The 13,550-nt window shown below is 42.7% G+C and overlaps 2 protein-coding genes across 8 annotated transcripts in view; both read left to right on the forward strand.

The window, feature by feature from the left end:
- SEC23B (SEC23 homolog B, COPII coat complex component) overlaps positions 1-2,301 on the forward strand; it is a 53,579-nt gene extending 51,278 nt beyond the window's left edge. For 5 of the 6 annotated variants that reach the window (XM_009436809.5, XM_009436811.5, XM_063802473.1 and 2 more), the window contains one exon: positions 1,858-2,301. In XM_009436809.5, the coding sequence (XP_009435084.2) occupies positions 1,858-1,947 (90 nt within the window). In that variant the 3' untranslated portion in view covers positions 1,948-2,301. 6 annotated transcript variants of the gene reach the window in all.
- Positions 2,302-8,588: 6,287 nt separating this feature from the next.
- Positions 8,589-10,745, forward strand: SMIM26 (small integral membrane protein 26). 2 transcript variants are annotated; one of them, XM_024352078.3, is made up of 2 exons: positions 8,589-8,781; positions 10,421-10,745. In XM_024352078.3, the coding sequence occupies exons 1-2, from the start codon at positions 8,664-8,666 to the stop codon at positions 10,588-10,590; spliced, it is 288 nt and encodes a 95-aa protein (XP_024207846.1). In that variant the 5' UTR covers positions 8,589-8,663; the 3' UTR covers positions 10,591-10,745. The 2 variants fall into 2 exon arrangements, with proteins under 2 accessions (XP_024207846.1, XP_024207847.1); XM_024352079.3 differs by having other exon boundaries at positions 8,593-8,781; positions 10,424-10,745.
- Positions 10,746-13,550: the final 2,805 nt, after the last annotated feature.

Consider the following 13,550-nt stretch of genomic DNA (forward strand, 5'->3'; position numbering starts at 1 on the left):
CTGTTTTTTCATTTGTTTCAAGTGTGTTTGTAATTGCTCATGAAGCATTTTTATCATGGCTGTTTTAAAATCTTTGTCAGGTGATTCTAACATTGTTGTCAACTTAGTGTTAACACCTGTCAATTGTCTTTTTTAATTCAGGTGGAGGTCTTGTTAATCACTTTGTATAAGTGATTTTTTTATTGAAACTTGGACACTTGAGTGTTTGTATGAGACCCTGGATCTTATTTAAACCTGCTACTTTTCGCTGATTTTTTCTTACACTACTCTGACAGGGAAGGTGGTGTTGGGGGTGTCGGGGGCACTGGTGGGCTCCATTACTGCCAGGGGGAGAAGTCCAGGTTTTCCACTGGCCTCTGTTGACACCTGGGGGTGTCTAGTGATTTCTTGTTACTGCTTAGTGGGAATGAGAGTTCCAGCTCCCCCATAGCCTCCAGTGAGACCGCTGTGGAGATGGCCTTGTTACACTTGGGTGATGGTGAAAATCCTGACCCTCCTCCAGGCCTCTGAGGCCACCCCAGTAGGCAGGCGGAGGGACATATATTTTGCCAGGTTGCGGTGGAAGTCCAGGCTCCCCAAATAGCCTCTACTGACACCACAGGGGTAGGAAAATTTTTTTACTTGGCCATTGGGGATGAACTTCCTGGTTCCATACTTAGCCTTCTCTGGCACCATCTTGGTGGGAGTATTAGGGTGCCTTGTTACTGCCTTGTGAGGGTAGAAATTGTAGCTGCCCACCCAGCCTTTGCTGGTTCAGGTGGGTCAGGGCCACAGTTTTTCCTCTCATTTTTGCCCGGAGTACAGTGGTTATTATCTAAGATTGTTCTGTCTTGCTAGGCTGCTTTAGTCCTTTGGCTAGAGAAAGTGGGTGTTTTTTGTTGTTTTGTTTTGTTTGAGTCTGTGCTCAATGACAATTTGCCAGCTTCCTCAGCTCCAAATTCAGAGTATATGAGGCATAAGAAATCCCAAGGAACTCACTGCTGTGCATCCTTGGGTCCCAAGGTCTTTAGTTTTTCTGTCTTCTCTCCACCTTTAAAAGTCTTCTTATGTTTGGTTTACATAAGATGCCCGAAGTTTTCAGTTGTACTTAGTGGGAGGAATAGAGAAAAGTATATATTCTACTCCTTCCTCGAAATCCTCTGAAAACATTTTGATCATGCTTACACTTTTCTAATTATAACAGTATGGTTTCATTTTAGAAAATTTGAATATGTTTTAAAAAATAAGAAAATTTAAATCACCTAGAATCATTATTTAAAGAGTTAACTATTTCCAGCTTTTTTCTATGTAAAGTGTATTATTGTGTGTGTGTGTGTGTATATATATATTTTTTTAATTTCTTTACAAAATTGGAATCTTACTACAAATTGAGGTTTCTATTCAATTTTTCCCATAACATTAACAAAATTATAAGCTTTTTCTGATATTTGAAATATCCATCTGTTCAGTGGAGATACCGGTTCACTCGTTTGTGGGCACACCATTATCCAGCTTCTGTGGTAAGCAGAGCACTTAAGAGGAAAGGCAGGCATATGGGCCTCCGTGAGCTCACAGTGGTGGGGAGCTAGACCCTGGGTACTTCATCAGGACTGTGGAGAAGAGGGTAAAGTAAAAGGCCTGATGCTCAAAACTAGCAGGCGGTGGTGGCCTGATCTCGGCGTACCAGGAAAGGATTTTGTGAGGAAATTGTGCTTTAGTCAAAAGAAGTTGTTCGTGAGGCAGAGGATGGGGTGATGGGAGTACTCGTAGCAGAGGGGACAACACCTGTGAATGTTCTGAGTGAAGGTGCTTGACAGCTCATGAATTCTAATCAGCTTCTAAGATATCTGCCAACTAATCTTTATCATTACATTTCAGGAAACTGGAGCACCCATCCTAACTGATGATGTTAGCCTGCAGGTGTTCATGGACCATTTGAAGAAGCTGGCTGTCTCCAGTGCCTGTTAAGCTGAGGATACAACCAGGAAATGCAGCGGTGTCAGATTGTGTTCAAAATGTCTAGAAAGGCTTGATAACATTCCTGTTACTTTTCTAGCGGATTTTAACAAATAATCAAGGACATTTTATATGTAACTCTTTAGATTATAATTTATTTGTATTCCTGTCTTTGTCCTTTTTCTTGCACTATAAAATTATAAGGTCATAAATGTTTTGGTACTTGTAGATGTTTATGTGCTTTTTGTATCCTAACTTTTAGAATCTAAATAAAATCAGAGGTAATGTATTTTGGCAGCTTGTTTAGGTGAGAATCTTAATGATCATAAAGGAAATAAATCTAGATGCAGAAAGTACTGGCTAAAATATTGCTAATGCAAATGTGATTTCCTGAGGTCTCTATGTGAGTGTGTATGTGTTTTAAGTGACTTCCTTAAGAGGTGTTTCCTGAACCTAATCCTCATAATTAAAGTAATGTATATGCAGGATCAAAATGAAACAAATATACCTTATCCTAAAGAGCTCATAACAAATAAGTTACCTCCACTCTATAAACTCAGACCTACTTTTTGAAGATAACTGCTTTTAACCTCTCCTTACAAGATTTTTGTTGTTGACGTATTTAATTTTAGCCCATGTCTCAATTCTCATTTTCAAAGCATCAATATATTAATATACCTTTGGTCATTTTTGTATTTTTATTTTTATATTATCAAGATTGGTAAAATGTATATTCTGGGTCAGATACAGTGGCTCACACCTGTAATCCCAGTGCTAAATTTAGGAGACTCACTTGAGGCCAGGAGTTTGAGACCAGCCTGGGCAACATAGCGAGACTGTCTCTACAAAAAATTTTAAAAGTTGCTGGGCCATGGTGGTGTGTGACTGTAGTCCTAGCTACTTGGGAGGCTAAGGCAGGAGGATCACTTGAGCCCAGGAGTTCAAGGTTGCAGTGGGCTCTCATCATGCCACTGCACTCCAGCCTGGGTGGGAGAGCAAGACCCTGTTTCAGGAAAAAAAAGAAATTATATTCTGGCCTATTATCATATTTTTTGTCACTAAGTTGATTGTCAAAGCTGAAAGCTCCTAAGAAGCATTTACACAGCCGTGATGATGTAAATATTATTCCAGTCCAAGCCAGGTAGGATGACATTTTTCTCTAGGGTGCTAGTGTCCCAGTCAGTCCCTATGTCACTTGTAGGAAAACATTCCAAAGGACAGAATCAGAGTTACTTTCTTACATTCCATCATGCCGCATGTTGGCTTGATCCCTATTTGGATTATGATTTCTTAGATTTGCTGTGGTTTTCCCCAGAATTTCTAAATTTTGTTTGCTTTCTGAGAGAAGAAATATTTTGCTTTCTATTTACTAAGAAATTCTAGCCTATTCTACTGAATGAAGTCCATTTTTTTCTTCTTTGGAGGCCACTGATGTCCCCTTTTAAGGGGGGCCAATAACTTTGACCTACTGCACAACTGTCATCCAGGAATTTCTTCTGTTTGGAATCTCGGGTTAGTTCCACTCTTCCCTTTATTCCATAAGGCATTTTGCAATCTCAAATGACTTTTACTAAAAGGAGTACTTGGGGAGAACTCACTGGATCTTAGCATATCTGCAAATCTATTCTGTCTTCACACTTTATAGCTTTGCCAGGTAATATGGTTTGGATATTTGTCCCCTCCAAGTCCGTCATTGAAATGTAATCCCCAGGATTGGAGGTGGGGCCTGGTGGGAGGAGTTTGGGTCATACCGCTGGATCCTTCATGAATGGCTTGGTGCCATCCTCACAGAAATGAGTGAGTTCTTGTCCTGGGTTCAAATGAGGTATGATTGTTTAAAAGTGTGTTGGCTGGGCACAGTGGCTCATGCCTGTAATCCCAGCACTTAGGGAGGCTGAGGCAGGCAGATCACCTGAGGTCAGGAGTTTGAGACCAGCCTGGCCAACATGGTGAAACCCCATCTCTACTAAAAATACAAAAATTAGCCGGGCGTGGTGGCTTGCGCCTGTAATCCCAGCTACTCAGGAGGCCGAGGCATGAGAATGGCTTGAACCCAGGAGGCAGAGGTTGCAGTGAGCCGAGATCGCACCACTGCACTCCCTGGGGGACAGAGCGAGACTGTCTCAAAAAAAATTTTTTTTAAGTGTTACCTCCCCCACCTCTTCCTCTCGTTCTTGCCATGTGGTACATCGGGCTACCTCTTCAGCTTTTGCCCTGATTGTAAGCTTCCTGAGGCCTTCACCAGAAGCAGATGCTGGCACCATGCGTCCTGTACAGCCTACAGAACCGTAAGCCATAAACATAAACCGTAAACCTCTTTTTAAAATAAATTACCCAGTCTCGGGTGTTCCATTACAGAGATCCAAAGACAGACTAACCCACTGGGTCTAAAAAGTATAGGCCCAAGATAATCTCAGAACTTTGGAGCCATTCTTTCATTCGTTCAACAAATAACTATCCGGTACTTGTTGTCTATGGAGTAGTCTTCTAGGCATTGGGAATACTGCCAATAAAACAAAAATTCCTGTTTTCATAGAGCTTATGTGTTAGTTAGGGAAGACCAACAATAACAATGTTAGAAGTAAATGATATGGCCGGGCGTGGTGGCTCATGCCTGTAATCCCAGCAAAGACTTTGGGAGGCCGAAGTGGGCGGATCACCTGAGGTCAGGAGTTTGAGACCAGCCTGGCCAACATGGCGAAACCCTTTCTCTATTAAAAATACAAAAATTAGCCAGGCATGGTGGTGCACACCTGTAATCCCAGCTACTTGGGAGGCTGAGGCAGAGACAAATTGTTTGAACCCAGGAGATGGAGGTTGCAGTGAGATTGTGCCACTGCACTCCAGCCTGGGCAACAGAACGAGACTCCGTCTCAAAAAAATAAAAAACAAACAAAAAAATGAAGTAAATGATACATTAGAAGGTAATGAGTGCTATGTAGGAAAATGAAGCTGGAAGCTCCTATTAATTGGATGTTGGAACAGCTGGATTGATTGCAATACTCTGTTTTGAATTTGTATTCGAATACAAGTTATTGTATTTCTTTTTGTCTCTGCCCTACATTCTAGCAGAATTCTAGCAGAGTTTCCTATCTTAAAATGTTGAACATTGGCCAGGTGTGGTGGCTCACACCTGTAATCCTAGCACTTTGGGAGGCTGAGGTGGGCAGATCACTTGAGGTCAGGAGTTCAAAACCAGCCTGGCCAACATGGTGAAACCCCATCTCTACTAAAAATATTAAAAAATTAGCCAGGAGTGGTGGTGGGCACCTGTAATCCCAGCTACTTGGGAAGCTGAGGCAGGAGAATCACTTGAACCTGGGAGGTGGAGGTTGCAGTGAGCTGAGGTCACGCCACTATACTCCAGCCTGGGTGACAGAGGGAGACTCCATCTCAAAAAAAAAAAAGTTGAACATTTACATTTTTCTGTGCGTTTTCCAAGAATATTTTTAGTTTTGGATATAATTTTTAACACATCATATAGAAGAATACATAAAGTTGTCTGTACAGATTAAGGCCAAAACATCCTCTTTGGCTTTTCTGTTTCAAATTAACAGAAGAAAGACTGTGTGATAGACCCAGCTAACTCTGCGGTTCTCTCAAGTGTCAGTGAGTTAAGGAGCTGAGGGAACTGCATGGTATGACATGGCCATGCAGGTCCCACCTTGGGGTACCAGTGACGTTTTTCCACAGAATGTAGGGGGTGGCAGGGTGACAGTGCTGTGTGGAAAACAGCTATCATGAGAAGGGGCCACTGAGCCCAGTATGCCCAGTGAGGACTCTGAACTCCATCTTTTTATTAATTGTTAATTTTTGTGGGTATTGAACTCCATCTTGAAGGTAGGGCAAGCCTCTGACTTATCTTAGGCAGAGGGTGAAATGATAATTTAAGGTTTGAAAGACACTCCAGAGGGGGAAGGATGAGAGGAGACTGTAATCCAAGTGAGAAATGAGGCCTAAACAGAGACAGGGTATTTAGACAGAGGTGACAGATAGGATGTCAGGTGAGATGATTCCAAGTTTCTGGCTTGGGCAATTTCTCAATCACTCTCTGAATCAGGGAAGAGAAAGGGAAGGTTTGTTTCCTGTTGGGAGTGGCATTGATAAATTCAATTCGGAACATTTTTTTAGTTTCAGGAGCTTGTGGAATATGCAGCCGAGGATGCATAGCAGGTTGGCAGTAACATGAATTAGCTTTCAGAGAATCTGGAGTAGATTTGAGAGTTATTAACATGTAACATAGGTATCATGAGTAAGGCTGATGAGAAGGATGAGAAGAGACGCAAGCTTGAAACAATACCAATTTTTCTGTTTTGTCTATAACTATTGAGCTATAGTTCACATATAATAAACTGCACCCATTTAAAGCATACAATTGGATAAATCTTGACAGAAACCACCACAATAATCAACATACAGAACATTACCATCACCTCTCAAAGTCTCCTCAGACCCTTTTAGCCCTTCCCTTTCTCCATACCCTTACTGCAGACAACTACTGATCAGCTTTCTCCCACTAGAGTTTGCTTCTAGAATTTCGTGACTGGTTTCTTTGGTGTCTAGCTTGCTTTTTCACTTAGCATAATCCATTTTGAGATTCATCGTGTGGTTGTATTTATCAGTAGTTTTTTTTTTTTTTTTGAGATGGAGTCTCACTCTGTCACCCAGGCTGGAGTGCAGTGGTGTAATCTCGGCTCACCATAACCTCCGCCTCCTGGATTCAAGGATTGAAGTAATTCTCCTGTCTCCGCCTCTGGAATAGCTGGGATTACAGGCGCCCGCCACCATGCCCGGCTAATTTTTGTATTTTTAGTGGAGACAAGGTTTCACCATGTTGGCCAGGCTGGTCTCGAACTCCTGACTTCAGGTGACCCACCCATCTTGGCCTCCCAAAGTGCTGGGATTACAGGTGTGAGCCACCCGTACCCAGCCAGTAGTTCCTTTTTATTGCCAAGTGGTATCCCACGTTTTGTTTAGCCATTTACTCGATGGGTATTGGGGGTGGTTTCTATTTTTTCCTATTAAGAATAAAACTATGAACATTCATGTACATGGCTGTGTGTAGACACAGGTTTTCATTTCTCATGGATAACTAGAAACGGAATGCCTGGGTTATATGGTAGGCATATGTTCAACTTTTTAAAAACTAAGTTTTGCAAAGAGATTGTAACATTTTATGTTCCCATCAATAACAGTTCCAATTATTGCAAATCCTTACAGCTCTTGGCATTCTCAATCTGATTTTAGCCATTCTAGTAGGTGTGTAATGGTCTCTTATTGTATTATTTTAATGTCCATTTCTGTGATGACTAATGATGCTACTGTGCTTTTTGGTCATTTGTATATCTTCTTTCGTTCTATTCAAATTTATTGCCTGGTTTTTAGTTGGGTTGTATTTTTATAACTGAGTTGTAAAGGGTCCTCATATATTCTGGATCCAAGTCCTTTTGTTAGATATATGTTATTGTGAATATTTTATTCTGTGGCTTGGCTTTTCATTTTCTCAACTGTGACCTTCAAAGAGCAAAAATTTTAATTTTTTTTAAAAAGCCCTATTTATCCATTTTTGCTTTATGCATATATATATAAAATGAGATGGGGTCTCACTATGTTGGCCTTGCTGGTCTGGTACTCTTGGGTTCAAGCAATCCTCCCTGCTCTACCTCCCAAAGTGCTGGGGTTACAGGCATGAGCCACCCCGCTTGGGATGCCTTTTTTATTCTAAGAATTCTGTGCTTATTCCAAGATGGCAAACATATTCTCCTGGTTTTTTTCTAGGCTTATATTAAATAGTTTTAGCTTTTACATTTAAGTCAGCGATCCATTCAGAGTTAAGTTTTTTATCTATTTCTGTAGGGCAGAACATCAGTTTTTAAAGGGTGGGCAAGGTGAAAAGAACGCTGAAGGATACCAGGGAAAATGATGTTTCTGAAGCCATGAAAGGTGCAGGTGGGGTCAGTGGTGGCAAATGCTTTCGAAACCAAGTTTGAGTGTGGCTGAAAAGTACTTAACGTTAATTTACCGAGCCTACCTTGTGCCAAGCACATCACACTTGCTCTTAAGTTGTTCAGTCTATTGAGGGCATCTTGCTTTAAAAAATGTATGCATAAGACAAAAGCTGGAGGTGGTCGGAGTCGAAGGAGATTTTTTGTTTTTGAGACATGGGCACGTTTGTATGAAGGATAAACGTCAATAATGAAGATGGGGGAGGACTTAGGGTGTCAATGAGGGGAAAGGCCCCTGAGGCTGGAAAAAATAGTACCCAGAGCCTAGTGGAGGGATTAGCTTTGGCCTGGAAGTATTTAAAGTTCACCCAGAGTTCCGGAAAGAAAAATGGGGGAAAAGAAGAGTTGCGGGGAGAGACAAGCGGTATCCCTGCAAATCTGAAAACTGGAAGAGGAATTGGAAGTAACCTTTTCGGATACCGTCTGGAGCCCACGAAGGCATTACAATTTTGCAAGTGAGAAGCTTCTCCTCTAAGTCGTCATTTAGTCCTCGTCACGTGGTAAAAAGTGTCGCACGCCCACAGTTCTACACCCGAAAGTCCGGACACCTGAGCGACTTTCCGGGCCAGAGGCCCCAAGGTGCATCGGGGCAGAGCCGGAAGCGGACGCTGAAAACTGGCGGCTCCTTAATGGTTCCGGCGGCAGGGACCGCAGCGACGCCCTCACCGGAAGTCCCGCCTCTGCCGTGGGCCTGCGAGAATCGAGGCACTCGCTGGCGTACCCATGTATCGAAATGAGTTCACGGCCTGGTACCGGCGGATGTCGGTGGTCTACGGGATCGGCACCTGGTCTGTGTTGGGCTCACTGCTTTACTATAGCCGGACAATGGCGAAGTCGTCAGGTAGGGCTCTTCGGCGGGGCCTGCCCCGGAACACACGGCCTTCGATGGAGAGTTCCCCGGGGGTCATGGAAACAACTTCCCTGTCCTTTAAATCCCAGGTTTATTCTGCAAAACTAATTGAAACGGGTGCTAACAGCCGTTTGTTATAATGGAATCTGCAAAGAACTACATGCCAGGAATTATTAATACCTTGTAAATACTGTTACCTAAATCTGAATCATTTACTGGATAGGGCCGTCCCCATATTCAGAATTGGAGGAATCTGTGTAAAGTGCAAGGTGGACTTCCAGAGACTCTGGCCGGTGATTTTTAAAGAGTGATGCTTCAGTACTACTGTCCCTCATCGTATATGGCGAGCAATTTCAGTACTTTTAGCAGCCAAGGCGTATTAAAATCTTCCAGTTACTAGGCGCAAAGGGAGAAAAGTCTCTCAGCTTTGAAAAATATGCTGGAAATCTGTAGAGACATTAAGTTGATTAGTGTGGTTGCTAGGGGCTGAGGGGTTGGGGAGTTGGGGAATGACTGCCAAAGGTATGGATTCCTTTTGTGGATGAAAATATTTTTAAATTGATTGTGGTGCTGGTTGCACAAATCTGAATATACTAAAAACATTAAATTGTATATTTTAAGTGGGTTAATCGTATATGTTAATTATATCTCAGTAAAGTTGTTGTGTAAAAACTATGCTGAAAATTTACATTTGGTGATGAAGCTGTCAGTGGCCTGAAAGTACATGTGTCCAGCATTAAGCATTTAAAAACATTTTGGCCGGGTGCAGTGGCTCACGCCTGTAATCCCATAACTTTGGGAGGCCGAGGTGGGAGATTGCTTGAGCCCAGGGGTTCGGGACCAGCCTGGGCAACATGGGGAGACCCCCATCTCTACCAAAAAAAAAAGAAATTTTTATATATAATATTTTATATTTACTTTATATGTAATATATGGTAAAAATACTTTATATTTATATATAAAGTAAAAATATTTTAATGTCCATGTTTATGTTTTCTTTCTTTCGTTCTTTTTTTTTTTCTTTTTGACAAGGTCTCACCCTGTCGCCCAGGCTTGAGTGCAGTGGCATGATCTCGGCTCACCACAACCTGCGTCTCCAGGCTCAAGCGATTCTCCTGCCTCAGCCTCCCGAGTAGCTGGGATTACAGGCGCAGGCCACTGCTGCTCGGCGAATTGTTGTATTTTTTTTTTGAGACGGAGTCTAGCTCTGTCGCCCAGGCTGGAGTGCACTGGCGCTATCTCGGCTCACTGTAACCTCCACCTCCCAACTCAAGCAGTCCTCCTGCCTCATCCTCCCCAGTAGCTGGGGTTATAGGCCCATGCCACCACGCCCAGCTAATTTTTGTATTTTTAGTAGAGATGGGGTTTCACCACGTTGGCGAGGCTGGTCTCAAACACCTGACCTCAGGTGGTCCACCCGCCTCGGCCCCCACAAAGTGTTGGGATTACAGGCGTGAGCCACCGCACCCGGCTTTTCTTTTCTTTTCCCTTCCTTTTCATTCCTTCATTATTGGGGTTGGAGAGAGTGGATGTAATTCTTACCTTAGTTAATTTCTAAGACTTTAATGACTGCTTTCTAAGTTAATAATTCAGGTGTTCTTTTTTTTTTTTTCTCTTAATGGTGATAAAGTAGACCAAAAGGATGGCTCAGCAAGTGAAGTACCCAGTGAACTCTCTGAACGCCCAAAAGGATTTTATGTGGAAACAGTTGTCACATATAAAGAAGATTTTGTTCCAAATACAGAAAAGATCCTCAACTATTGGAAATCATGGACTGGTGGCCCTGGTACAGAACCATGACTGGCTGCTGAATTCTGAAAACCAGGACTTGGTTCAACATTTAAATTTGATAGTTGCCTTGATTCCCATTTTGGGTTTGTGAAAAGTGTATGTATTTAAATTTGCTATAAAACATAATCACTAATAATATGCAATAAATATTTTCTTGAAGGAAACTATCTGCGTTTTCTTTTCTTTTTTTTTTTTTTTTGAGACGGAGTCTTGCTGTGTCACCCAGGCTGGAGTGCAGTGGCTCGATCTCGGCTCACTGCAAGCTCCGCCTCCCAGGTTCATGCCATTCTCCTGCCTCAGCCTCCCGAGTAGCTGGGACTACAGGCGCCTGCCACCATGTCCGGCTAATTTTTTGTGTTTTCAGTGGAGACAGGGTTTCACCGTGTTAGCCAGGATGGTCTCCATCTCCTGACCTTGTGATCCGTCTGCCTCAGCCTCCCAAAATGCTGGGATTACAGGTGTGAGCCACGGTCCCCGGCCTACTATCTGCATTTTCAAGAGGTGTTCCTCTGTATTTGCATGAGTGAAAGATTGCTGTGAAATTTCACATAGAGCTTCCATAAGCTTGATTTCCTGAAACTAGTTAATGTAGATTTATATTTCTTTCATGTTGCTATTAGGCACAGCTTTAGTGGTCGCTTTAAGGTTAGTTTCAGCAAATCTCCATATTCACTTTGGGATTCACAGTAGCCCTTTGGGTACTACTGCGTACTGGGTAAGTATGATATAAATTTGATTGTAACTTCTGAATTAAACAGACTGGACCTATTCTTTAGGACCAGTGCACATACCCCTCATTCCTTCAGCAAGTGTGGATTACCCACCAACTGTGGCCAGTGCTATTCTAATGCTGGGAATGCAGTCAGGACGACATGATTAATGCTGAACCAGTTTCCTCAGTGGTCTCTTGGTTGCAGGCAACAAACACAAGTGAGCTTAAATCAAAAGTGGGTGTTTATAAAAAACGTGTATTGGTAGCTCAGAATTAAAGCAGAGAGTATGGGCCAGGAGTGGTGGCTCACGCCTGTATTCCCTGCACTTTGGGAGGCCGAGGGGCGGATCACAAGGTCAAGAGATCGAGACCATCTTGGCCAGCATGGTGAAACCCTGTCTCTATTAAAAATACAAAAATTAGCTGGGCATGGCACCGCGCACCTGTAGTCCCAGCTACTTGGGAGGCTGAGGCAGGAGAATCGCTTGAATCTGGGAGGCGGAGGTTGCAGTGAGCTGAGATCGCACCACTGCACTCCAGCCTGTTGACAGTGAGATTCCATCTCAAAAAGAAAAAAAAAAAGCAGTATGTTGTCTTCAGAAGGCCTGACACTGGGACCAGAATGCAGGCAGCCACTTGTTGAGCCTGCCTGGGCTCTTGGCCTTGCTTTTCTTATTGCACACCAGCTGCTTTTCTCACCTTTCTGGAGTAATACAAATATCCCAAGAAGATACTACCTCCCATGTGCAGTGCCAAAGTCTGACCAGCGTCTCCTCAACCTGGTTTTTGGCTTCCACCCTTGCGAGAGACTCAGTTCAGTTTTTATCAGATCCCTGCCTATGGATTATAGAGTACTGCCTCAGTTATGAATAAAGTGGCATTTGTTTCTCGTTTAGGTAGTGTTTTCCTGTTCATAGCTGTCGGGACCCTGTGAGTAGAGATGTGATGTGTGGTAGGACAGGAATTGGGCATTTCAGGGTTCCTCTACAGTACTATGACCTTCAGACCCTCATCTTGATTTCTCATTGGTGTCAGTTCCACCATTATGGGTGGCCTGAGCAGTGCTGTGGTGCAGTCAGCCTTAGTGACAAGGATTCCAAAATCACAAGTAACAGCTCCAGATGCTGGTAGCAGAGACTCAACTTCCCAAGGGATATCAGGTCAAGCATGGATTCGTGCCAATTGGCTGTGTATTCCAGTGGACCATCTTGGTTGGCATCAAACTGATGAATGAGAAGCAGTGTGCGACAGTAGATGGGGAAGGTGAGAAGCAAGTGAATCAGAAGTATGGGAGAAATGGGAACAGTAGCATGAACGTTTTGGAAGACATTTCCTAACATGAGGGCTTCCAGAGAAACAAAGGGCAAGGGCTGAGGGGCTGTGGCACTTGGCAGGTGAGAGTTGTTAATAGAGCACACCGAGGATAAACAGCTGAACTTCTACTCTCACCTGGCAGTCTACCCAGGATTCGTACACTTGTGGGGCTTAAGGGGACATTTGGGTTAGCTTTCCTTGGGACTTGGCTGGGTTTCTTTGCTAGATCTAATTTATTCTCTTATTTCAGCCCAGCGTTCTCCTGAACTCAAGATCCATGTCCATCTAGCATTGCTACTTGGATATCTAGCCACCTCAGCTTTGTCCATAACTTAAATTGCTGTCATCACCCACAAGGCTGCTCTTCCTTCCGTTCTCTTTCTCAGAGAGTACTCAGTTCCTCAAATTAGGAACCTATCATTCTAGACTTCTCCCTCTTGTTCCTTCTCCTTCCTCCAGCCACCAGGTCCCATCATTTCTACTGCAAATATTCCACTCCATTCCCACCTTCCCATTCCCTTTACCACTACCTTACTTAAATCCTCCATCCTCTTTGCTTATGTAGCCTCAACTTCCTACTCTCTTTGTCTCTACTTGGAGTCCCCTCCAATTGGTTTCTACAGTATTAGCCAGCATGACTTTTTTGAAATAAATTTTTATATTTTTAACAAAGCAACAAATGCATTAAAAAATTAAATAATGATCAAAAGTTTGTAACCAAAAAAACAGTTCCTGCTTTATCCCTCCTTGCTTTCAACTATTAGGTTTTTTTTTTGGTATTTACGTCCACATTTCTAAATAATAAACTTTTACTAATATCTTTAATTTATCAATCATGTATGGGATTTATTAATGAGGATTTGATCCTCCTTTCCAACTGACTAACGAATAAAACTATTGCATATTTTTGATGAATCAATAATTAATATTTACCCTGTTTTAA

This window comes from Pan troglodytes, chromosome 21 (assembly GCF_028858775.2).
Source record: "Pan troglodytes isolate AG18354 chromosome 21, NHGRI_mPanTro3-v2.0_pri, whole genome shotgun sequence".
Classification (NCBI taxonomy): Eukaryota; Metazoa; Chordata; class Mammalia; order Primates; family Hominidae; genus Pan; species Pan troglodytes.